Raw genomic sequence first — 26421 nt, 5'->3', positions numbered from 1 at the left:
AAGTATATTTCTCACCTGGCTACTAAGATTGAACCGCTTAACCGTTTGCGCCGTGACAACGTTGTTTGGGAATGGACCGCAGAGACTCAGTTAGCGTTCGATCAGATCAAGAAAGACTTGTGTTCTGCTCCCGTGTTGGCTCACCCTGATCTTAACGGTGAATTTGAAGTCCATACAGATGCTAGTGGTGTTGGTCTTGGCGCCGCGTTACTCCAACGTCAGGAGGGTAAACTTCGAGTAATCGCTTATGCTAGCAGGACTCTCTCTATGGCCGAACGCAGGTATAGCACAAGTGAACGGGAAATCCTTGGAGTTGTGTGGGCATTAGAAAAGTGGAGAAATGTGGTTGAAGGAAAAACTGGGACAGTGGTAGTTACAGATCATCAGGCCTTGACTTGGCTATTTTCATCTAAGAAAGAGCTCAGTGGACGGTTATTTCGCTGGGTACTACGCATTCAGGACTTCATATTTGAGGTACAATATCGTCCTGGAAAGGTGAATATCATTCCTGACACATTGTCCAGGGACGGACGTTTTGACCCTGTTCTTATGGTTGGAGTTATACCAGCAGTTGTGGCCGATGATACGGGTGATGACAAGTGCGCATTGCCAGGATGTGCTGGTGCTGTTTCTGACTCTGTTGATTGGGTACAATGCGACCGTTGTGACCGTTGGTTCCACGATAGCTGTGTTGGGATTACCCCAGATACAGCACAGACACTTGATGAGTACATTTGCCCTATGTGTGACAAATCTCGTGGCTGGAGTACTTTCCAGTATGACAATGGGGACTCTATTCAGATTAGTTTAGTTGAATTAGTTTCTGCGCAGGAGACTGATGAGAATACTAAGTGGTATGTTAAAATGTTAAGAGACCAATTGCCAATAACTGAGGTTCCAGTTAATGTTCGGAAACGTGTGAGCGCAACTGCTGACAATTTTGTGTGGGACAAGGCCCTATATCATTACGGCAGGGACAGACCAATGCGAAAGTTGGCGATCCCGGAAAGCTTACGGAAACGAGTGATATTTCAGTGTCACACAGATCTGACTGCGGGTCATGGAGGTCGGCATAGGACCACTGTAAGGATTGCTCGCTATTTTTGGTGGGAACACTTGTCTCGTGATGTTAAAAACTTTGTACGGGCATGCCGCACTTGCCAAGTTGTAAAACCAGTGTATAGAAAGCCACAGGGGATAATGCAGCCAGTCAAGTCTACAAGAACATGGGAGTTAGTAGCTGCAGATCTGGTAGGCCCCCTACCCAAAAGTCATGTGGGACACACTCAGATCTTTGTGGTTAGAGACCATTTTTCGAAATTTGTAGAATTTTTTCCTTTACGTCGAGCAACCGGACAGACAATTTCTACAATCCTCGTAAGAGAACTCTTCAGTCGTTATGGACCCCCAGAAAAACTCTTAACGGACAATGGATCGCAGTTTACTTCAAAATTCCTGAAGGCTGTGTGTCAGCATTGGGGTGTAGAACTCATTCACACCACTACCTATCACCCCTAGGGAAATTTCGTTGAACGCGTTAATCGAGATTTGAAAGCTATGCTCGCTTCTTATGTCTCGGGTAAGGACCACCAGTCCTGGGATACACATTTAGCGGAATTTCGGTTAGCTGTGAATACAGCTGTTAATCGCACTATCGGCTGTAGACCGTCTGAACTCATGCTCGCGCGAGAACTCAGGAACCCTCTTGCAAATGCCTTGGTTCGACCCCAGGATCAACAAACGCAATACCGATACGAGGAAAAATGTGAAAATGCGAGGAGACTACATGAGGACGCTGCGAACATTCGGGCTAAGGGATACAACAAACGCAGAAGGGAGTCTGACATTAAGGTTGATGATCAAGTCTTTGTGAAGACGCACTACTTGTCTGATTCTAAAAAGGGCTTTACTGCGAAGTTAGCGCCGCGATATGAGGGCCCTTACAGGGTTGTGCGTGTGGTGAATCCAGTGAATGTGCAGATAGAGGTTGGTGATAAGATTGTCACCAAAAATGTAAGCCAATTGAAGCTGTGGTAATCACAATATTCATGTATTATCTGGTACTTTTCTCCCTTTCCACGTTGTGACGTTTTTGTGGGGGAGGAGATATTTAAGACACACACCAATGTTAGTGTTCTTACATGTATGAGTCAGTTCAATCCATAATGTCATAAATCGAGAAGCGAAAACGTTTTTGAAATCTAGTGTTGCTGCCAGGTTGGTGTAAAATTGATTCAGTGATTCAAGGATATCTATATAATCCGTTTAAGTTCTACTCACTGTGGTTACCAGTGTAGTGAGGCCAGAATAATGCCTTGGTACCACATTTGGTGTTGAGGGTGGTCTACCCCTCAACTCACTTTGTGTGTAATATAAGTATTCTGAGCTGACCTGTGTGACATTCAGGTGTGTTGTGTTTCCATATGTTCGTTTGTTGATTATTAATCATTTAGTGTTTGGTCTATGCAGCCAGGGAAGGGTTAAAGACTCTTGGACTCTTGGAACATTGCTTAATCCTTGGTTGCAGTGTTGTGGATGGGAATTCCTAAGGTTGTGGTTGTTAGAACAAAACCCTGTTTGTTTAAAGTTAGTGTGAATCAATATATAATGATGTTAAGCCTTTCTCGAAGTGCATCTCCAGGATTTAAGTCAAGCTTAAAGGGGGGATGATGTAGTAGTCACCAAGATTCATCTTGGGGTTTTCTCGGCTTCGGTCTGTTCTGCGCATGCGTGGGTCGGGGCTTCGGAGAAATGGCGTGTTCCGGTCAATATATGTTATGATTTAAGCTTGATTAAATCTAGTTCATCTGAGTATATAAGAAGTCTGTTCTTATTGGAGAGGTACGCATCTTATGTAGATAGGAAGCCACTACAGAGTGTGGCGATATTCGACCAGGCGAATTTTCGCCCCGATTCGGGCAGCGAATATTCGCGTGCGGACTTTGGACGTGATCCGTTAGAATGTCTACTTTTTACTCATGAAAGAATCGTAGAACTAAAACTTAATAGGCGAACAGAATCATGCCGATTCACTGCACATACTGTGGGAATTCTCCACTTCAAAATACATCGGCGATGTCATCGCGAACAGAGCATGCACTTCCGATATCGTTTTCACAGAAATGTGGCCAAATTTTCAAGAACTAATTTCTGAAAGTAGTCCCTAAAGACCTTATGACTACCACTGAAACGAACTAGCGATAATATTGCCTACCAGACTCCTTTTTAAGCAGAAAATTGGGTACTTGAGTGTCATTGAGCTCCAAGATTATTGCACATGACTTAAACAACATGCCTCCATTTTGTCTCCGCTTCGGTATTTCGTACGCCGCTTATAATGCACATTCTCAATTAAAACCAACATAATAAGGCCTTACATCGTTGATTGAATAGGAACACCACACAAAACACAATAAAGTGGGGGTACAATCGATTACGAAGCTGAAGTGAACAGTGATTTATTCCTGGAGCTACTGCTTTTGTTGTGTAGCTGCCATGTTTTGAGAACTGGCAAATAGGAGACTTCATTGATGGCTGACGTCATCGGGCGGGAATTTGAATCGGCAGAAATAATTAAAAGGCAGGTAGCGCCCTCTCCTGTTAAAATTTTGAACTTTTTCTCAATAAAATAGATTTTCAAGAATTTTATCTTAATATTAGAGCATATTGTGACTAATTCTGCTGCTCCTAGGCCGATATAGGCCAGTTTCCTTCATGCACTCTCGCTCGCAGGAAGTAGGTCGAATGGCGACAAATTTTGTTTTGAAAGTAGAGTTTGACCAGAAGTATCCAGAAATGCAAAATTGAAGTCTCTAGGTCTTACGGTTACAAAATGTGCACCATGGGTTTAACGGATGGACGGATGGATGGATGGATGGATGGATGGATGGATGGATGGACAGACGGACGCCACTGAACAACTTATTTGACAAGCTCGGCTGACTTAGTCAGCTGAGCTAAACATCAATACCCCGATTGTAAAACAATGTCCTATCTGCCCATCTTTGTCACCATCAGCTTTACCATTTGGTATGGTCCTAAATAACTTCACACAAGTTCTCCAGCATGCAAGTCCACCAATGTTACATTCTTCGAGGACATAATCAAAGCGTTGTGATGTTCATAACATTTGAAGATGATCAAGGTACCAAAAAAGATCTCCTGAGAATCAACTCCTTCATATCATACAATGTAGATCTAATCATAACAAAACTGAGACAAAAGCAATTCATGATAAGTAATACTTTATTACATTCACCAGTACATGACATTCACATTCAATTCTAACTTGAGACTACTAGTAATCAAGTACCTCACATGAACTGCCACACCCTCATTTCCCATAGCAATTAACTCTTGTCCCTACTTGCCACCTATTAACAATAACATGGAATCTTAACCCTTTCGCTGCGCCGCTCAAAATTATTTCAATATTGATTCCTTGCTGCCCCCAAAATACTGTAAAAGCCAATTTTAACATAGGTAACTTTGAGGCCAATATACAGCCTGAAGGAGAAGAGATAGAGCTTTGGACTATTGGAAAAGGTTGTTGGGGACAGCATTGACTTTCAAATTATGCATTTGTCAATCACCTGAAATTATGTTAATTAACTAAATAACGCTAATTAGTAATAATCAACGAGGAGAAAAACACCATTTTTCATCTTGACCCAGGCTATCACTATCATCCCCCTCGGACCCTGAATCATGCACACTTTCCATCCCCATGCACGCTGTGTACATCGGCATTATGTTCAGAATCATAATCACTAATCAGACTCGTCTTCTAACGCCTCGAATTCACTATTTCATCAATTATTGATTCTGCAGTTCATCGAACACGTGACTGAGGCATTTAAATTTGTTTACAAAACTTTGGACTCAAAATATCGCCTAAACTTTGAATAAAAACACCGAAGTTTTCACCAAGAAATCGGAAGTTCTAGCGGTAAACAACATGGCAGGACACCTAGCGACAAGTTACTGTACTAATTTGCTATTGAAAACATCGTCTGATTCAGGTCTCTCCCAAGTCGCAGTTCTGCGTACATCCGCACAGATCGGAAATTTTTTTTGGTCGCAAAAATGCGTACATCCGCAGCGAAAGGGTTAAAGAATGCCAAGAGTCCATAATTCATTACCACACCTGTCATCAACACTGTATTCTTAAGGAAATGCTGTGTATTCTGCTTGAGACTGCCAACAAGCCTTGCCACTGCAGTTCTACAATCATCATGCTCCACCAACCCTGCAAAGTAAAACGTGCAAATAATTTACCAATCAAAAACATTTCAAATATCCGCACATCCCACTACAACTTCTCATATGATATACACAATGAATACCATATTACATACTTCACATGACAAAATAAACAACAGTCTTTACCACCAACAAGTATCACCTGCTTATACCAATGCAAAGCAATCATATAATCTACTATTATAATTGACGAGTTGCACTTAGCGTTGAACGCCTTAATAAGCCTGGTTTTACCTCTACTGTCATCCATTATCAACTGACATGATGTAGTTTTACACAAGGGAGGTTAATAGGTATGTTTGAGTACTTTGAATAAAGTCATTGCGACAATATCATGCATTTTGTAGTCCAGTTTTCATGATCACGGTAGGCATTTTTTCCTGCACCTTAGAGGCATAGTCACGTGACATAGTTATAAAAATAGATACACACGTGGCACTGTTTATCTGTCACATTTTTCGCGGGAGTTCAAAATGGCGGAAGAGCCTGTCATTCAGCCTCAGTGGCAGGCCTATTGGGATCATGATATTTCTTTATATCATGGTCTTATTCAAGTTCATGAGTATTCTAAAGATAAAGATCGAATGAAGGAGGTCATACGGTCGTATGAAATTGCCAATGCATGCAAGTTCAGTATGTGGCACGAAGCACTAGACCATCATTTCGGCCAACATACAAGTCAGAAAGGTATGTAGTATAGACCGTGTACATGATGTACATGCCTGTGGTCCTGTGTGACATCTGTATGTATGATGACTACTTACATGCAGTGTAGGGAGGCTGGCTATGACAATTGTCATGATGATGTGCATGTTACAGTCAGATAGGTAGGCTTCATGTAGGCCTAGCGGAGAAAATCTCATGTTTAGGCTATATACTAGCTAGGCTAGGCCTAGGGCAGGCCTAGGCTACATACTTGTTTTATATCACTTCTCTTCCACATTATGCCTACTGGCAACATGAGCCTATGATGACGTCCTGTTCAACTAATTGAAAGGGCAAGTTTTGCAATTTATCCTAAGTTAACACCAGACGGCGCTACCTGCGTAATTCTCGTAGTCCAGTCATTCTTTCGTGAGGAAGCGAACAGCGCAGACCTTATCTAGGACCTCACTTGTAACAAAAAGTATTTAAAATAATAAGTGGTTCGCTTGGTAATCGGACCAAAGATATGAAATAAACTAGTCTGCTGGGTGGTCAGACATTAGAGAAAATAATCAGAGATCCGCTGGATCGCACTAAAGATAAAATAGTCTAGTCTGCTGGGTGGATCAGACATTAGAGAATATAATCAGGTTCGCTGGGTGTTCGAACCAAAAATAAACATAATCTATAAGTCTGCTTGGTGCTCAGACAGAACTATAATGAAAAGGAGAGTACCGTAAATGAGCAATTCTCGATCTCGAAATGTCTGGGTGACTATCGGTGTGAACTCGATTCTTATTGTCTAAAGAGCTAAATATTGTTTAAATAGCTCACCTCTCAACTCAATGTTTTAATTCTGATATGTTGGAGGGCCCACAGAATTTGTTCCTTTTTTCCACAGAGTTTACTTATTAATCTTATCTTCAGAAGGGCCAAGAATAGTCTGCCGGGCGGTCAGACTTGGAGAATAACTTGTAATATAATATAAATTATAGGCAAAGCCTAGGTTCTAATTGGTCTGTCCCTCTTATCCAGGACTTCTAAGTCCCAGTGAAAATTCACGCGGATAGGGCGGACAAGATTGATTGGAACCTAATAAAACAACCAACGCCCAATAGACATAAAGCACGCAAAAGAGCCTCAAATTTATTAAATGGTTGCATCACTCCTGGCACAAACGGTAGGCGTAACCGCACTCCGTCCTAGGCAAGCGCTGAATGAATAGGTTCCACACCATTACATCAGCCAGGCGGGTTCAAGTCAAACCTTTCAAGGGAATGAAAAGATTGACGTAATCTTTCTCCTCAAATGTCGACAGCCAACACAGACGACCTCACTTCTACTCGTATTGGAGAACAGTCAACATGGCGTGCCACGATGACCAGCAGCAGGCAAGCAGCTTGAAGCCACGCCTGTGGCTGAACGCGAACGCTAACCTTCACGGGAAGGACTTGCTACAACTGATAGGGAAAGTCCGGGCGTATGACGAGACAGCAATCGAAGCATCACTCCGTGCACCTGAGCTCCTAGCTTCGTTTAAAGAAAAACACCTTCTCCACAGCTACAGTCCGGCCGAACTATTTCAAGAATTCAAAAAATTAACAGCCTTTGACCTAGAGGTAAGAAACAAATTCCTTTAAAAAATCTTTAGAGAACGACTAACCTCGGTATCAATAAATGGCAACCTAGAAAAAGAAAAAGAAAACAGCCTTATGAAAAAAGATTGGTAACTAAATATCGAGTCTTTACCTCATGTAAAGTCTGAACTAAAGCCGCATAATTGACTTTATGGATCGGCAGGCACCTTCACGGTTTTTAGGAGCAAATGAGATCCGTTAAAAATTCAACGGCAAGCTATACTCTTTACTCTAACAAAAATTTTAATCGCCACAGGCCACTCTGCAAGCTATAGGGCTAGAAGACAACATGAACAACAGGAGACTGGTGTGTCATGCGGCAATCATATTTGCAAACGAAGAGGCCACCCTGCCGGCAATTTGCCCGTCGGACCCGCCACCGAAAAAATGTCTATGCCTAGGCCAACGCAAGCACATAAGCAAAAACAGCCCCAAGGGAAGAAGGACCTAAACGAAAAGGCCAAGCCTGACGAGGAAGCTCATAAAGGGGAAAAAAGGGTGAGTAAAACAAAAAAAAAAAAAAAGAAAAAAAAAAGTGCGTTAAGCGTGCTCAGTTAAAACAGACTTGAATTCATTAAAACCAACGAGAACTGTAAACGAATTAATCAAATCCAAGTCCATAAATGCTCAATGGGATGATGGTGGTTAATAGGAATCGTACAACGCTTGCAGATCAGGGACAGCCCATTCAAGCTTTAGACTGAATTCTTGTCAGCAATTATAAATGGAAGCTGAAAGAACAGAAGCCGGGTCAATTCTACTCCCATGAAACAAATTTCGGCCAACAACTCTACACCATCATACTCAAAGTAACAATCAGAATGTTAAACCACTAAACGTTAGGTAAAAACGTCCTAGGCATGTGGATTCACTTGCTCATATTAATTTCAGGCTGAAACAGAGGAAAGTGCGGATGCCACAAGCATAAAACGACTTGCTGTTTTAGAGCAACAAATGAAAACGTGGAAGGAAACCTCCGGAAAGGTTACAGTGGACACGGCTCTAGCACAGGTGAGAGCATTAGCCGACAGGACCACCACCACTAACTCGGCCCTTATAGCAGCATTGGAAGTGCTTTACGAAACTGCGGTGATTCACAATCATGCCGAGAAAGAACACTTTAAAATGGCCCTCAAGGCCGTCAGAGCTAAAGACAACATGAAAGTCCCGTTGCATGGGCTAGTCATAAAATTGATTGGTACGGATGTAGCTAAGAAAATAAATGCCAGCGTTGACAGTTGGTTGAAAATCAGCAAAAAAGTGTCCTCGCCCTCAACAAATGTAGTCTCAACTCAAGATTCAAATAATGAATTCACAAATAATTCTAACCCTTCAAGCCCGAACAACTACTGGCAACCTCAAAGATGGTGGGCCCCTCCACCACACTATGGCAACAATTTTAATGGTCCAACGTGGGGGAGAGGCTTCCAAAACAGGGGTAGGAACAATTTCTATAGGGGAAGTATTAGTCGAGGAAACCCAAGGCCAAGGCAATGCTATGTCTGTAAATCCACGGAACACTTCCTGGATAAATGCCCAAAAATCGCGGCTTTATCGGCAAATTCTGAGGAAAAATAACCGATCATGAAAAATTTAAAGAAAGATAAAATTCTTAAACAAGAAACTAATGGGGAAATTAGAACCTTCCCTCTGAGACACTAGAGAAAAAATAAATAAATAGATAAATAAAAATAGTTCAAAGGTCCTTCCCAAAATAATCAAGGACTCTCCGAATCTCACTTCCAGGAGCTCCTAAGCTCCAGAAGCACACGCTTCGCGGGAGTGGGGTAAGGGGTGTCCCCTGCAAAAATAAAAATAAAATAAAAATAAAAAAAAAATAAATAAATAAAATAATAATAATAATAATATAAATAATAATAATAATTTTTTTTTTCTTTTTTGGTTGTTTTTTTTAGGTAATCCCCGAATGGGAAACCAACCCCGACTTCGACCCCATAAAAGCATCAGCACAGAAAAACGAAGTGACATGGAAAAATTGCAGGGGACACCCCCTCCCCACTCCACCCGAGAAAAAACTACCAATTGAAAACGAAGACCTCACAGAAAGCAACTGGGAAACACTGCTACAAGCTTTTCCTCTCAGAGATCCAAATAGTTTTGTTGCTGGCATGTTGCACTCTCAAAAAGAAAATTGGAAATTTGTTACTGACTCAGTTGATAATGACTCGTCCAAACTCGTGATGGATTGGATAAACAACGGTGTAGACATAACGAAAAACTTTAAACACTTCAAAGGAAACTTCAAAGGGAAGTCTTATAATCATGACACTCCTCCTCCAGAAATCTTCAACAATCACAAATCCTGTGAATCATTCAAGGCCGAAATCACTCAACAAATTACTGAAAAATTGAAGAATGGGTCGTTAAGACTGTTGGGGAAAGTTGGAGAAGTAAATCCACCACATTTAGTAATGCCCTTGATTATGGTTCCACAAACCAACAAAAACAGGCTGTGTCACGATGAGAGATTTCTTAACTTATTCATAACCCCAATTAGCTTCAACTTAGAAACACTTCCCATTATTCAGAAACAAATCTCCAAGGGAGATTTCATGGCAAGTACAGACGAAAAATCCGCCTACGACGGCATTTCATTATCAGAAAACTCCCAAACCTATTTCGGAATAGAATGGGGTGGCTGGTATTTCATTCACACAACCCTTCCTTTTGGATTCAAACTGAGTCCATATATCTACCAAACCACAGGCATGCAGGCTACAGAATATTTAAGGACTAGGGGCATAACTACGTTTCAGTACTTAGACGACAGATTCCTTGGCCCCTCGCAAGTAACAAAATCCCCATCCCAGTTCAATAGCACGGGTATATCCTTATACACATCCACCGCCACCCTCTCGTTGCTAGGATATACTTTCGCCTTTTATAAAATAACCTGGGTTCCTACTCAAGTGCTAAAACATCTTGGCTTTCTGCTTCATTCGGTGGAAATGCATTTCTCAATTCCGACCGCGAAATTAGAATCCTTCAAAAACCTCATGAACACATTGCTCGCTCAGTCCACGGTCCACATTAAGATCATACAAAGGTTTATGGGGAAATGCATATCTTTCCAGCTATGCATTCCAGGCGCAAAACTATTCATCAGAGAAATGGCTGTCGCCATCTCTGTGGCAGGCAAATCTTCAAGACCAATCCCGATATCGGACAAACTGAGAGAAGAGATCGAAGCGTGGAAGTTTATATTTGAGGAAAATGTTCGTCTGCTTCCCTGGAGAAAAGAGCGACACTTTTCAATCACTCTTGCCTCAGACGCTTCAAAATTCGCATGGGGTGGCGTCATTGGCGAGATGAAAATTGGCGACTTCTTTCCCAAAGAAGACAGCAGACCCATTCACCTCAAAGAAGCTGAAGCCCTTCTCAATACGTTGATCTCAGTTTCAAATCAATTAAAAGACAAAAGGGTAGATGCACACGTGGACAACATGGCGCTCCTGAAAGCATGGGAGCACGAAGATGCAAAAGACATAAACCTAAACAGGTTACTAAAGAAAATATTTGAAATCACGGTATCAGCAAACTGCGACCTAAAACTTCTTTTCGTACAATCAAACAAAAACCCGGCCGACACTCCCTCACGCAAGCTGTCCAAACTCGATTCCATGTTGTCTCCACATCAATGGAAAATAGTACAAAACAGATACGGACCACACACCTTTGACCTAATGTCCCTCGATTCAAATGTACAATTAGACGACAAGGGCGAAGCCCTGCCACATTACACTCCGTTTCCTCTACCAGGCAGCGCGGGAGTGAACTGTTTTGCCCAAATTCTGGATCCAAAAGAAAACTACTACTGTTTTCCCCCACACGCAATGGCCGGCCCACTAATAAAGTTCATTCTAGAAGAATGCCAAAGGCCAATCAGACTCTCTCTGGTCATACCACATATCTCACCCCTACCGCCATGGTGGCCTAACCTTGAAAGAAATGCAGAATTATCCGTACTGGCTCACAAAGGTGAAGAATGTATCCTTGCCCCATCCCAAAACGGTTTCATTTCCAGCACTATAACACACAACCTTTATTTGGCAAGGTTTCAACGTACTTAAAGCGAAATATAAAGTGAAATGTAAACTTCTTTCTCAAAATTCAGTTCCAGAAAGCCAGTGCTGAAATTAATCTGTCAAGGCTGCACGAAAGGGTACAATCGATAAAACGCAGCTTTCAGGCCACAGCATATCAGAGAAACAAATGTAAGCTTTTTCAAGACTTGGACTACTTCGTTAAACAAATTGGCAAGGATATAAAAAGCTGCACCCCATATGATATATGCCTTTATCTCGCGTGGAAAGACAACAACGGGAAAACCATAGTGCATAGCACTTCTTGCCCGGAAATCACGGCAAAAAATCCAAGCTGTAAATGTCCCAGGAGATTAGCATTCGGTACAGTAGCGGGGAAAATTTCCAACTAAAACGAATTTTCCAAAAGGAATTGGGTCGTGAGAAACCTTGGGATATTTTTGAAAAAAACGGTAACCCAGCAAACTCACAGGAGGTCGCTGATTTCCTGAAACAAATAAAGAACGAACAGAGCATCGCACACTCCTGCCCAAAACAGGCGGTGCCGCTCTTTATAAATGAAATGGCCAGGGCCATTGTGCTCACCTCATGTGGAGGAAAGATGGATAAAGAGCATGGTATTGTGTCATGTAGTGTTAGGTTTGATGTAGGTCCAAGCAATTACAATTTCCCCAAAATGGCCAATTTACAGTACATTCGACCTCTGTGACCTTGAAAAGTAGGTCAAATCAAAGGAGACCCGGGTGACACATTGAATGGTTGTTAGAATTAGATCTACCTATGATATAAAATTGGTGCCAATCGGGCAAGTCATTACTAGGAATAATGGCATTTTGAAGAATTTAGGATTTGGCCCCCTCCCTGCAGGCCAAACGGCAAATCAGATCGCACCAAACTTCAGTACCTGAGATCACCTGACCAAGGGGTACATGTGTACTTAATTTGTGATCAATAGTCATTGCAGTTAAGAAACGTGCCATAGTTACGGCCCGACGGCGAATTTATGCCATTTGACCTCTGTGACCTTGACAAGAAGGTCAAATTAAAAACATGTGTGACATATACTGTATCGTGGTTAAATGTACCCATGATATCAAATTGGTGGCAATCGGGCAAGAAGTTAAGGAATAATCACATTTTTAAGGTTTTTAGATTTTGCCCCCTGGTGGTCAAGTGGTGAATCATATTGGACCAAACTTTGGTCCCTGAGATCACCTGACTAAGGGGTAAATGTGTACCAAATTTGGTATCAATAGTCATTGCAGTTTAGAAACGTGCCATCGTTACATCCTAACGGCCGATTTACACCATTTGACCTCTGTGACCTTGAAAAGGAGGTCAAATCAAAAACCCGGAGGATATATGATGCACCTTTGCTAGAAGTACCTACCATATTTTTTTCAAAATTTCCCGACTACTATTAAGGGAGATATTGCATATTTTCACTTTTAACATTTGGCCCCCTGGTGGCCAAACCATGAAACGAATCGGACCGAAACTTGGTCTCCAAGGTGTCATTACATAAGGGTACATGTGTACCAAGTTTCAACTCAATAGCTCTAACAGTTACGAAACGTGCCCTGCTAACGGACGACGGACGACGACGGACGACGACGACGACGACGACGACGACGACGACGACGACGGACGATGGACGCCACGGTATGGGATAAGCTCACCTCTGCTAAGAGGTGAGCTAAAAAGCTGGCTCTGATCTCCATGTATATCGACAGACGTCTGTCAGATACTCAACAAAAATCGACTTCAAAATATATCTTGGCACGGGACCAAGCGATATTTAAAATGATGTTTTTTGGCGGAGATCGGGCCCATGATGCTGGCATTATGCTCTCGCAAGAGGTAAAGTCCCTCCCTTCTAAATCGGGCTATATGATAAAACACACCTGGGGAAAAACATTCCGTCTAGACAAAACAAACGTCTTCTCCCTCTTTCGCTGCAAAGATGAAATGATATGCCCGGTGGCAGCATTGGAAAAGTATTTTGAACTGACTCAATCTCTGAACATAAACCTCTCCCACGGTTACCTCTTCAGACCAATAAACCAATTAGGAGAAGTTGAAGACAAACCCCTATCATACGAGGCGATATACGTCAGGTTAAAACACTACCTGTCTACTCTGAACTTGGACGAAGGCGAAACACCACACAGCATAAGGGCAGGCTGTGCCATCTCCTTGAGGGCATTAGCTAGACCAGACCCCTCAGCAAACCAACAAATAAAACGTCACGTTGGATGGTTCTCAGACTCTTCGGTAAACCACTACACGCGCAGCAAACAGGTCGACCAGGCAAACGACCTTGCCAAGGCCATGTCCAGCATTAACCAAGGCCAAAATAATGAATTTGTGGACTTTAACTGTCTTCAGTCAGCATTCAGACTGGATAGCTAGACAATAAATTTCATGGCATCTGTTTGAGTGAAACTTAGGATAAAGCTATTCATCTTCCAATGTTCATCTTCAGGCCTACACACCTTTGCCGTCATATTTCACAACTGGCTGTTTTACAGTATAGAATAATCCAAAAATATAACGATCTCGAGAGTTAGGTCCTCAAACGTCCTCGGGGACTGGGCATGTCGCAGCAACACTAGGGTTGTAGAACTAGCACCCCAATTATAAAAGTCTTCACTAACCAGCACTCGTGCAAAGAAGCAAAGAAAATAAAAAATAAAAAATAAAAATAAAAATAAAACTAATCACCAGGACGTTCAACAACCATATACATGTATAAGTTGGAGTAAAGGCCTCGCAGCATGATGGTCTAAATTTGATCTGTGTTAGTTTAGTTTGAATATTCTGTGTACCGGTAAGCTTGAAATCAGTTGTATCGTATTACGCACCATTATATTAATTCATTCAGTCAATTTGAAATAAAAACCACTATGAAAAAATCTTTTCGCTGTCTTTTCTTTCGTCTTAGAATTGAGAGAAATTTTCCTTAGGATGGGGTCCTTAGTTCGGGATAGACGGAAACTTACTCTCAATGCTAATACAAAGGGACCAACATCTAGCTACTTGTGGAAGGAAGGATAGAATATTCCGCCCCAAACTGAATGAAGCATGAAGGGAGCGCTCATGGGTGTTCACTTAGGATACGTAGTTATCCTAAGTTAACACCAGACGGCGCTACCTGCGTAATTCTCGTAGTCCAGTCATTCTTTCGTGAGGAAGCAGTAGGCCAAAACTTGGTTAGGTTGAAACTGAAGACTGCATCATTCTTTGGTAAGGGAATCTCTCCCCGTATGGCAATACACCAAAGAATGATAACCCATTTTTCAACACTCCCACCCGCCCACCCTCGGGAACAGGTGACACCTGTGAATGCTCAAGTCATGTCGGAAGAATATTCCGCCCCAAACTGAATGAAGCATGAAGGGAGCGCTCATGGGTGTTCACTTAGGATACGTAGTATTTGTCCATCCAGAACAGAATTGATCATCACATCGCCACTCGAATCACCAGCCCCCCCCCCCCCCCCCCGCGTATTATACTCGAAGGGCTGTACAAAGCCCTGTAATAATAGTGTGGGCTGAGAACTGCCCCCCCCCCCCTCCTCCCTGAGACCTCATGTTTTCTATGCAGATTTGGGAAAAGAGGGGTGTGCCCCCCCCCCCCTCATAATGGCCCTGGACCAATGGACCATGATATACAGACCATATACAATCCAAAACACTCATTTTGTTACATTCATTATGGTTTACCCTGTACTAAATGTTTCTGAACTGTCATTGCGCTAAGCACGTGTTTTTGTTGCCGGAAGACTTATCATTGATGCTAATTCGTCGAGCCTTATTTGGAAGAACCAATGAAAATTGAGAATGACGTCATGAATATAAATTAGTATGAATATTAATCGACTATGCCTCTAAGGTGCAGGAAAAAATGTCTTCCAGTTGGTAGTTGCAGCAGTTGTGTGTTGTTGTTGTTAGAAGTATAAGTAAGTAGGGGATTCCAGTAAGGCCGCATTATAGTTTACTGTTAGCAACAACAACAACACTGGAGACATTTTACACAGAAAAACAGTGGAAATTTTATGACTCTGAGTAACATATCATCTATCAATATCAATATACCACTGTCGCCATTGACGTAAATATAGATAACGCCCGGAGATTTTACTCACAAACCAGCACCCCATTTACACCAAACCCACAACATACCAGCACCCACACAATCCGATTTTTATACCTCGAACAGCCCGCGCCACGGGTATATTCTAGTAAGATACAATAATTAATTGAATCAAACTAAATTACAGCAAACATCCAATGAACCTAAACACTCAAAAATCTCCAGAGAATAGATTCAACTTGACTAATCATAGTTAGACTAATATTATTCTATTATGACTGCTACAGATCGCCACAGGGAGGAAATATACACCTACCAAAACTGCTCACAATCACCCGACATATGGCCTGCACCTCTGCACACTTGACAATAAGTATAAGGATACCGCACAGAAACATCACCAGGCTTGGACGAACGCGCGCCAGGCAGTTTTAATGCTACCTTCACCAAATGTGTCAACAATTTACAGCCTTCTTGCGTTGGATGCAATCCATCACGGCTGCTAACCAAATCCACTTTTGCAGGTCTTTCATCATGAGTGAAATCCTTTTCAACTCTCGATCGACACAACACACGCTGAAATTTTTTTTAAATTCATAATAACTTGCAAATCCAATTATTACATAAACAAAAACACACAAGTTAATTTATATGTGCCACAAGCGACTACCATCACCATTGCTACCCAATTTCATCTTCATCATAACTGATATTGATATAAACTGGATAACACAGAAATCAAATAACGCACAAGAAACCAACTTTAAAACCAGCTAAATATCATACATGCCACCATCTACCCTCAATACAACCACAGCCACATAACTTTCATCAAAATGCATTGAATACTTACACAAACATTACAAATTTTCACCCCATACTTTCTCTTCAAAGTCTTAATAAATTTATTAATTTGCTTTGCCTTCCTCTAGGCCATGTCGTCCATATTCCGTGGCGGAAGAGTTGAAACAGTAACACTTGCATAAGGACTATCGCTTGTAACATGAGATACAATTTCCTGAAAAACCAAAAAAGAGATATCAGATATGACATCAATCTAAAAGAAAAATAACAACCTAATTGAAAACGATATATAGTGCAACCAATTTGGCCCCAGGCTTTGGCCAGGCTTATTTGCCTTCTCTTCCCAACAGCGATGGATATGAAAACTCCCTGCACTCCTTCGTGTAGGTGGTGAAGTCTTTTCAATGTATTTCACTATGTTTAAACAAAGATTAGATTGCTTATGTAAACTCATTCTTATCATGTACATGTATTTTGCAATTAACGTAGCGAGAAGTCACCACTATAACAGATAAAACTTACATCAATACGCCTGCATATTTCACTGGTAGAGTAACCTGGCCCACTAGCACTGGCTCCACCATGTCAACTTGCACTGGAACGACTACAACAATCGTTCGTGCCAACCAACAAAAAAATGTCCGAAAACGAAGACCATCTAATCAGCCGACATTTTTCTAACAAGCCGGCAGTTTCATAACCCTGGTATGCAAAAGTTATATGGCTCTTGAACGAACTCCCCAACGCCTCATTATCCACGTACTTCAAAATTGATGCGGAAAAAATTGCAGTACGCTTCTCGTTCTCCGACACTCCCGCCATTTTGGTTTTTTTCTTCCATAACCTCGGCGGACTAATTCCACATCGCCCGCGGAATGCCGAAAACATTAGAAACCTGCACACCAAACATCGTCGGCTAACTGTACACCTTAGGACTTTGCCTCCAGACGTAATATTATAGTAGGAGGAGTACACAGCTTCACACCACAAGTTTGTTGTGGCAATCTACGTCATCATGTTTTTAGTGGCCGCATCAGGGACACCATGCTAAGTCACATAAATTGTGTCGTGGAAGTGTGTCCGCCAGACTACCGCGTGATTGGTTGACCTAGTTGATATCTGTGTCTATTCGTTGTTTTTGCGACGACCAATAATGACGAATCATCAGCAAGAGTATTGACTTGTCGTAGTGGCCGGTAAGGGCGATGGGACGAGGCCTTATCACTAAGTCCGTAGTGTAACTAGTTGTAACAACCCTTCTTGGTTTATGCACATTTTGCAGTATTAATACCCTTAAAGAAGCAAATGCTTTCAACACATATAATCTGTGCCTCTTAATGATTCAGCGATATCTAGAAATCATCGCGTGTTTCCAGGGAATGTGAAGATTTTTTTCATATTTTTGCATTTTTCTCCAAATATAGGGTTTAACCCTATAACACCTAGAGCCACTGCCAGCGCAAGTGCTTATTCCCCTATGCCCCGACGTGATTGTACCTGGAAATCAATTTTTTTGCGATGGGCCCAGTTTTTTACAAAATGACATAGGTGAACTTCCAAATAATGTATTATAAGTCCCGTTTATTTAAAAGAAGATGAAATTCCCTATTAGATAGGGTACATCCAAATCGGAATCAAACAAACGATACATTTCAGTAATTCAAATGTCCAACCTGAATTTACTGGCTTGAAGAGAAACAAAAACTTAATCGTCAAATATCTCAAAAACTTCTACAGCAATCACCATTGTTCATCCGGGCATTTGAAAGCTTAAGTTTCATAGATTAATAATAGGCGGCGCTCTGAAGGAGATCGGTAACTAAGCGCGCGAAATTTGAATATGGGTGTGCGGGCGTCATAGGGCGCCTCCAGGGGGATCGGCGGCGGGCGTCATAGGGCGCCTCCAGGTGTTATAGGGTTAAAATGTGCCTTAGCCTGATTATACTTCTAAGCTCTTCAATTAGTACTCGCATTTTAGTCTGGTGGTCCGCCATCTTGGATTCAGTAAGTGAACCAATTGGTCCAGTCCCTGTACACATTGACAACATTATAGCAATCATTTCTTACAGTGAGCCATTATCGCCGAAGGGCTTGTCTTATTTTATCTTTGTTACATTTTAAAAAACGGTAGACTTAACTTTCTGGAAGGACTGTACATATGTATGTTTGAGGGTTAATGCCAAAATAATAAAAGATATTAACCATTTTGTAAGTGTAACATTTTCATTGAGTCACTCTGTATTTTTGGACAGAAAAAACGGCATGGCTTCTTTCCTCTTCCTGCTGGAAAGGCATGGTTATCGACATCATATATTGGCTCCTGCTCTAATATTTAAATTTAAATCAGAGAGCACACAGTAGTAAGGCAAGTATTTATTGGGGCGGGGAATGATCTGATGATGCACATTAATTGTCAGGAAATGGCGGGGCCGCCCGGCCCAGTAGGCCTAAGGAAGGATGTTTCACATGCACACAATCACAAAATCCAGGTCCATTTGTATTATTAGAAAGTCAAACAACTCATGCTACATGAAAGTATATAGGTCAAACCAAAGTCGGAATGACATGTGATGTATCCTTGCTTGGAGTACCTACCATAAAAAAATCATCGAAAACAAGAAACTAATAAGCTAGATATTGCACTTTTTACCTTTTATAGTTTTGGCCTCCTGGTGGCCAAGTGCAGAATCAGATCGGATCAAAATTCAGTGTCAGAGGCTAGATGTGATAGGGAGTCATGTGTACCTGGTGGCCAAGTCGAGAATCGGATCAGACGAAAATTCGGTGTCAGCGGTTATGTGACGTAGGGAGTCATGTGTTCCAAATTTTAAATTCATGGCTTAAGCGGTTAAGAAATGTGCCATAGTTACACTCAAACGGCCAATTTACGCCATTCGACCTCGGTGACCTTGAAAATCAGTTGAATCGAAAACCTGTATGATATGTCATGTATCCTTGCTGGGACAACCTAAAATAAACATTTATCGAAAATGAGTCACTCATAAGAGAGATACCACACTTTTTAGGTTTCCACTTCTGGCCCACTGGTGGCCAAGTATAGAATCAAATCGGACCGAAATTCGGTGTCAAAGGCCACCTGACCCAGAGGGTCCTGTGTACAAAGTTTCAAGTTCATAGCTCCAGCGGTTAAGAAACATACCACTGTTTTTGAAACAGGATACAGACGACGGTCACTGCGGTATCGTATAGACTCCCCTACGGTGAGCCAAAAACACAACAAAATATTTGGATTTTCAATATCAAAAGAATTTATCAATTCTTATGTAAATTGATTGTGGCAAAATGATTAATACGCCTTTAGTTGCCCATTTATTTTGAAACAAAAAATATCGTCCAAATGACACCATCCTCTGCATATAGCATATAGTATACATCACAGGGCAATGTTCCAAAGTCGAGCTGGTATTGGACAGACTGATGCCGTTTTATAGTCCTCGCTCGTCTAGCGACGGGGGACAATCAAGCTACAGTAGAACCTCCCTTAGCGGACACCTCTCCTAGGCGGACACCTCTACATTACCGACACGTCCAGCCAGTCCCGATTTTTTCTAAGTCATTTCCAATAACAAAAACCTCTGTACGGCGGACACCTCTCACTCCGAATTGCGGAACGGGCGATGGCCAATTTTTCGTCTCATTCCCTCCCAATTACGGACAGTAGGTAAAAACAATGGTTTCGCACGTGCGTTTGGAGAGTCAGTAGGCCCGACAGGTGTGATATTTGCGTAATTGATTACCCCATGGCATTGTGTTTTTGTATCCTGATTAAGCCCCGGCATTTGTTTACTCATCTTTTTAACTTATCACAAAGGCCTATTGTGTCAACGGACACTCATAAATCCATGCGGTTTTGTCAGTGTTGCGGCGAATATGCGTTAGTAGAGAAATTAGAAAAAATTAATCAAAGGTGGCTGATGGACAGAAATTATGGTGTTTTTTCACACATTATGACATGTCGAGAAGATTTTGCAATAAAAGGGGCTTTTACTAGAGAGATTATTATTCTCTGAGTTCCAAAGTAGCTCACGTCATTCAACACAACATCACAAGCAAATACCGATCAGCCAACAGGTTTAAAGTTTCTATACTAGATGTCGACACAGAGAAAACCAAGACCTGCAAGGCGGGAACTTCAAATCCACCTATCGGCTGATTTGGCATAACCTCTCTATTGCGGACACCTCTCTATTGTGGACACCTGGGCCCAGTCCCATGGTGTCCGCAATAGGGAGGTTGTACTGTATTTCATTGGATGACACACACATCGCAGGGCACATCCTTTCTGTCTACCCCGGCTTGCCCACTGTGCTCGACCGATCAAACTAGTTAAAACGAAATGTTCTTGAAAAGTGTGCTCACATGGAGAAACCAAAGATTGAATGAATGCTCCTGACTACTGTCATCATATTTCTAATTCATTTCAATCAGGTAAAAGTTGAAGACTGTCACTGCAAATATTGACCACTGTGACCTTGAAAATTAGATCAAGTGAAATGATCTAGAAATGAAGAAAAAATAATAAACTAATGTAAACTGTCCACCACTTCTTCAAGAACACATTGTGTAACTTACATATAAGAGTGCAGTCGTGAGTAATATTGACGTCACCTGTGATGGCAGAATTATGCCACCAAAGTTGAAATATCGAATATCAACATAGTAACCAGGGTAACAAGAGGATCTGTCACTGTTACATCCGCTCACACAAGTAGGATGGTTTTGACACGCATCATCACAGCAATCGGGACAACAATCACCTGCAAGTGGAACATGGAAATTATTGAAAATCTACAATTTATAATTTGATAATTTTGCCTGAAAAGTAAAGATCGACCTAACTTTTGTCAGAAATATTCTCTATTACATTTTTCAGAAGGAAATGACAATGAGATTTCACCATGGGACACTTCTAAACCAGCAGCTAATAGTTTCAACACTCCCTTCCTGATTTAGGAAAGTTGGTGATCACAGCCTCTTGAGTATTAGTTTTGTTAAGTATTGCCCCCCCCCCCCCACCACCCCAGATCAGATAAACTCCACACCTATTCTATGCATAGTGAAAAAGCTGAGCGCCAGACTTCTGACACTTTTTACCAAAGATGGATATCTTTCTGGGAGGAACTAATTTCATCCTAGGTTTCGAGACCCAGGGGTTCAACTTTTTCACTTCCTTGTGAATGAAAGGCCAGGTATTCAACATGAGGATATCAACATTTGTAGTTCTAGTGTATGAACTGTCCAGCAATTGTTTTGTTGTCAATTGGTTGTCAATTCAAGTATAACCCCGGACCAGAGGGGTACAGAGTACAAGTACATGCTGACTGCTGCACTAGAGTCCACTCACCTCCTAATTTTTGCTGTAGATCTTTATGTAACGTGTTCTCAACGTAGCTTCTATTCAGGCGTATATTCTCCAAGGTGAACTTTGTAGTGGTAGCCTTGAGTGTACTGACCGCTAATTGCTTCATCACCGGTTCAAAGTCCATGTCAAACATCTCATGCAATTCGCCAACGCTTTCCTGCCTACAAGTAAAACTTTGAAATTAAAAGCACTGCTCACCATCCTACCAGTCTTGCTAGATATGTCAATCTAGCTAGAGATATTGAAATTAAAAGCTTTACTGCAAGTGGTATCAGACATGACATGTTGAAAATGTTCTCATGAGCAATAGGCCATGAACAGTATTTTCACAGAATGCAGTGAGAGCATATAAGTGAGAAAAAAAACTAGTTTTTATTGAACTAACTGCGGTTCTTACACGCAGGTCTGAACTGATCATCACCCACTGACTCGATCAGGTCTGCACCATTTAGATTTGAAAGCAAAATCAAGAAGCCAGCCAAACATTGATCGTAATATGCCATCATTAAAGCTGAACTGCATGCACAAAACCAGAGCGTCCCATGTGGCAATAGTAAGAAATTCAAACGATCGAAAGGTCCTTCTGAATATGGCCTGAAACATGATAGACCTCCAATGCTTCGATGCGCTTGATTTCACAAACCAGCAAGCCACAGGATGATGCGGACAGTCTCGGAGAATTATGGAAGAGAAAAAAATCAAAATCTTCTCCAGGGATTCAAACCCGGGAACTCGGGCTCAGAATACGAACGCTCTAACCATCTGAGCTAGGGGGGCTTTCTTGTGAACTGCTGCCAGCAAATATTTCTTATATGAATAGCAATTGTGCTTTATTTTTGAGAGATGAACCAGAAATTTTCTCATGTCATAGAAGAAGATACCAAGACAAAGGTGAACATTGCTAAGAGAAAACGTAGACTCTGCATACATAATCACACACAGCAAAGAAAAAAATGACTTTCTCCCTGCAGTTGCCCACTGGAAGCCGCTCAAAGATGTTGAACAAAGATAACACACAAATGTTTGCACATTCTATAAAGGTGTATAAAACGACAGGCATTTCAAGCAGCCAAGTGGCCTTGAGGATAAGAGTGTTGGCAAATGAAACCAGATGTCCCCTGGCTTGCTGGTTTGTGAAATCAAGCGCATCGAAGCATTGGAGGTCTATCATGTTTCAGGCCGTATTCAGAAGGGCCTTTCTGTCGTTTGAATTTCTTACTATTGCCGCATGGGGTGCTCTGGTTTTCTGCATGCAGTTCAGCTTTAATAAAACGGCCAGGGCCATTGTGCTCACCTTTCGACATGGAAGGGAGAACCTGAAGAAGAACTCTTCATGAGAAATGTCAAGGAGATAATCATGCAATGGTTCTGCATTATGGTATAATGGTTATGGTAGGCAAAAATGGACTCTGACATGACGGGTGCTTTTGACTTCATTGATGATTTTTTAACTTTGCCCCTTGGTGGCCACATTTGTAATTGAATCTGGACTGTAGTTGGTTGTTTAGATAGGACTTACCTAGAGGCATATCTTTACTAGTTCATAATGATCAAGGTCACATAGTGAGAAAACGTGCCATGTTTGTTAAAATTTTCAAAGTTTACCTCTTTGACCTTAAAAAGTAGGTCAAATCAAAAACCCAGGTATTATGTCATGCATCCTTACTAGGTGTTCCTATGATAAATATTTGAAAAGGATCCAGCCTTTAGTTCAGGAGAAATAGCACTTTTTGTGTTTCAGGTTTGACCCCCTGGTGGCCAATCAATAAATCAAATCAATTGGAAATTTAGTCCCTGAGGTCATTTGACCTAGGGGTACATATGTACAACTACAAGACTTCAAATCAGTAACAACAGCAGTGACGAAACGTACTGCTATTACCTAACGGTGATGCCGATAGCGAACTTTGACCTCTGTGACCTTCAAATGTAGGTCAAATAAAAAAACAAGTTATATTTCAAGCACCCTTATGAGATGCATCTACAGTAAACATTTCATGATTATAGCTAGCAGCGTTCATAAGATATAGCAACAAGAGGCCCAAGGGCCTGGCGCTCAGCTGGATGACCTATTAACATAGGACTGAGAGTGCAAAGTAGTAAATATCGGCTTTATACTACTGTTTGAAGGTCAAGAGAACACGTTATACCACTAAAATTTCCAATGCAGAGTTGCCAGCTGGATGAAATATGATTGAACTAATCAGCCATGGTATGTAAATATTACAGGAGGCAACGGAATATATCCCACGGTAGCTTTACAGAAAAGAAGTGTCAGAGAGGATGAGACTTCTCCATGGACAACTGTGGTATGTCCAGGCTGGGTTGTACAGCACAAGGATACAAAATGCTGTCTGTAATTGAGAGGTATCCTGATTTAACAGAGGTCAAAATAAATAGAAATGACCAGTTTGGGACTAACACCACTGTCTTTTTTTTAATAAGGTAAAGATTACAGGAGTCAACAAACTTAATTTTATTGAGAGAAATTGACCTGTCCTGCAGGTGGTTGGAATTTAAATACAAAGGGTCATGACATTGTGCTCTACTGTATATCCCTAGTGAGTCGATCTATCCTTGGCGCAGACAGGTTCAAATTGGCTACATCTTGAATAGATTGAATTGTGATGAAAATCTAATGCAATAACGGAGCAATATCGAAGAGACAAATTAATCAAACCAATTGTCCACAGACTCGGACCCTGAAATGGCGTGATGTATGCGTGCATATAAAAGTATATCAATTGGTCCGATAAAGATGATGAGGCAATGTCAATATGCCTAGTCAGCAATATGCCCCTTTTTATACGGAGAAGAAGGAGAACCCAGATAGGCCTTCACATGTCGGCTTCCAAATGGCTCGAACCAACTGTACTATCACTACTATAAATTTAAAATGCGTGCTCCTCCTACATGTAGCAATGTCCCGGCCAAAAAGGCACTTAGTCGACAGGCAAGCTAGAAGTTCAGCACCGTGAGGAGCTCCTTGGTAAGGCCATGTCAGGTTCCGCACACCTCTTCATATACATCAAGTATTAAAAGCTGTGGTGAGCACATAAAAAGACCATGGTCACCTTAATTTGAAAATCCCTTCATAATCAAGGGCTACCTCTGACTAAAACAGCACCCATAAACAATTGACCACCAATTTGACCCCAGCTCCTAACTGCGGGAAAACCAAAGTCCAGCAACCAAAAGTACCAAAAATACATTTTTGTTTACATTTGAACTGCACACATGCGTTTGTTTACAATTTCATTTCCCGCGAAATCTCGAAAATCAGGTGACCTGCAATCGTGGATTGAAAATAACATTAACCTGGGTTCAGTAGGTCAGCAGGTATACCGGCTGTTCCAATCATCCCCCTACAGCCAGCCGTTCAAAAGGTAATGTTATTCACCCCACAGGGAGTGCAGGTAATTGATAAAGCCCCTGCATAACTTAACACTATAACAGCAATGGCTTTGCTTCTGCGGTAAGGAGAGCTGACAGTTTTTTTACGGGAGTAGCCTAACATCATTGTGTTGCTTAAAACGTCTACTTTTTACTCATGTAAGAATCGTAGTACTAATAATAACTTCAACTTATTTTCCAGTTATGATAACACGCATCTTCATGATCATGATCTTTCTAAAACTAACTCACTGGAATGACCTAATCGCCTTGGACGCACAACCACATATCAATCCGCCCCGACGATCAACAACAAAGTTTTCGTGCTTTTAGCTGTCAACATCAATGGCTATAATATACTCCTGCAGAATAGTAGAATTAATAGAACTAATTTCCGAAGTTTCCAATAGTTTGAACACAAATCAGAACATCACCCATCAGCAGGACTCAGATCTGCATAAATTACGATAAATAATGAGGTCGTCGCTTCAATTTCGCAAAGAAAGTTGACTCCATTCGAAGGTTGTTTTGACAAAATTCTGTTGAACTCATCGTTATGAGGGCATTTGAACACATTCTCGTTGATCTTTTCTATAAACGTGTGAAGTTTCGTACCAAAATACATTTCCGTAAAGGCTTAAATAAGAAAATTTGTCACTTACAAATCATCGCTCCGGTAGAAATAAAAAGGTCGCCGCCATTTTCTTGATGATAGTTCTCCAGGCCAGGTAACCTCGGCGGGAAATTTAAAGCGGGGTCATCCGGGGTCAAACAACAGTTTTGCTCACTACCGCCAACTGGTGATATAAATCGACACTAATCTATTTTATATCAAAACTTCTGTATCATGAAGACCTTTTCAACTTTATTTCAAGCTTTTATCTGCTGGAATAGAGCGTCAAAAAATTGTTTTTTCATTTACGCATTTTGCCCCCTTGGGAGCTGAATTTGAGTCGAATCGCCCAATTTTTTTTCCGTAAGCAACATTTTCTGCGGTGTTTATAAGCAAGACTAGATTTGAAGTGCCTCGGTTGTATGATTACAAAATGCCCAACTTTGTCTACAGATGGCTGGATGGAAGGATGGATGGAAGGACGGACACAAATTGAATAGCTATTTGACTAGCTCCGCTGACTTT

The 26421-nt window shown here is 41.5% G+C and overlaps 1 protein-coding gene across 1 annotated transcript in view; it reads right to left on the bottom strand.

Moving 5' to 3' along the window:
* LOC135499500 (uncharacterized) overlaps nt 1-26421 on the bottom strand; it is a 91316-nt gene that overhangs the window by 49872 nt on the left and 15023 nt on the right. Inside the window, exons 2-3 of the mRNA XM_064790280.1 lie at nt 21873-22051; nt 21101-21285 (exon numbers count right to left, since the gene is read on the bottom strand). Of these exons, the coding sequence (XP_064646350.1) occupies nt 21101-21285; nt 21873-22051 (364 nt within the window). The remainder of the gene's footprint in view (nt 1-21100; nt 21286-21872; nt 22052-26421) is intronic.

The sequence above is a fragment of the Lineus longissimus genome, chromosome 15, assembly GCF_910592395.1.
Source record: "Lineus longissimus chromosome 15, tnLinLong1.2, whole genome shotgun sequence".
In the NCBI taxonomy this organism is placed as follows: domain Eukaryota; kingdom Metazoa; phylum Nemertea; class Pilidiophora; order Heteronemertea; family Lineidae; genus Lineus; species Lineus longissimus.
The sequence above is the reverse complement of the archived record's forward strand: the minus strand, read 5'-3'. Positions and strand labels throughout refer to the sequence as shown.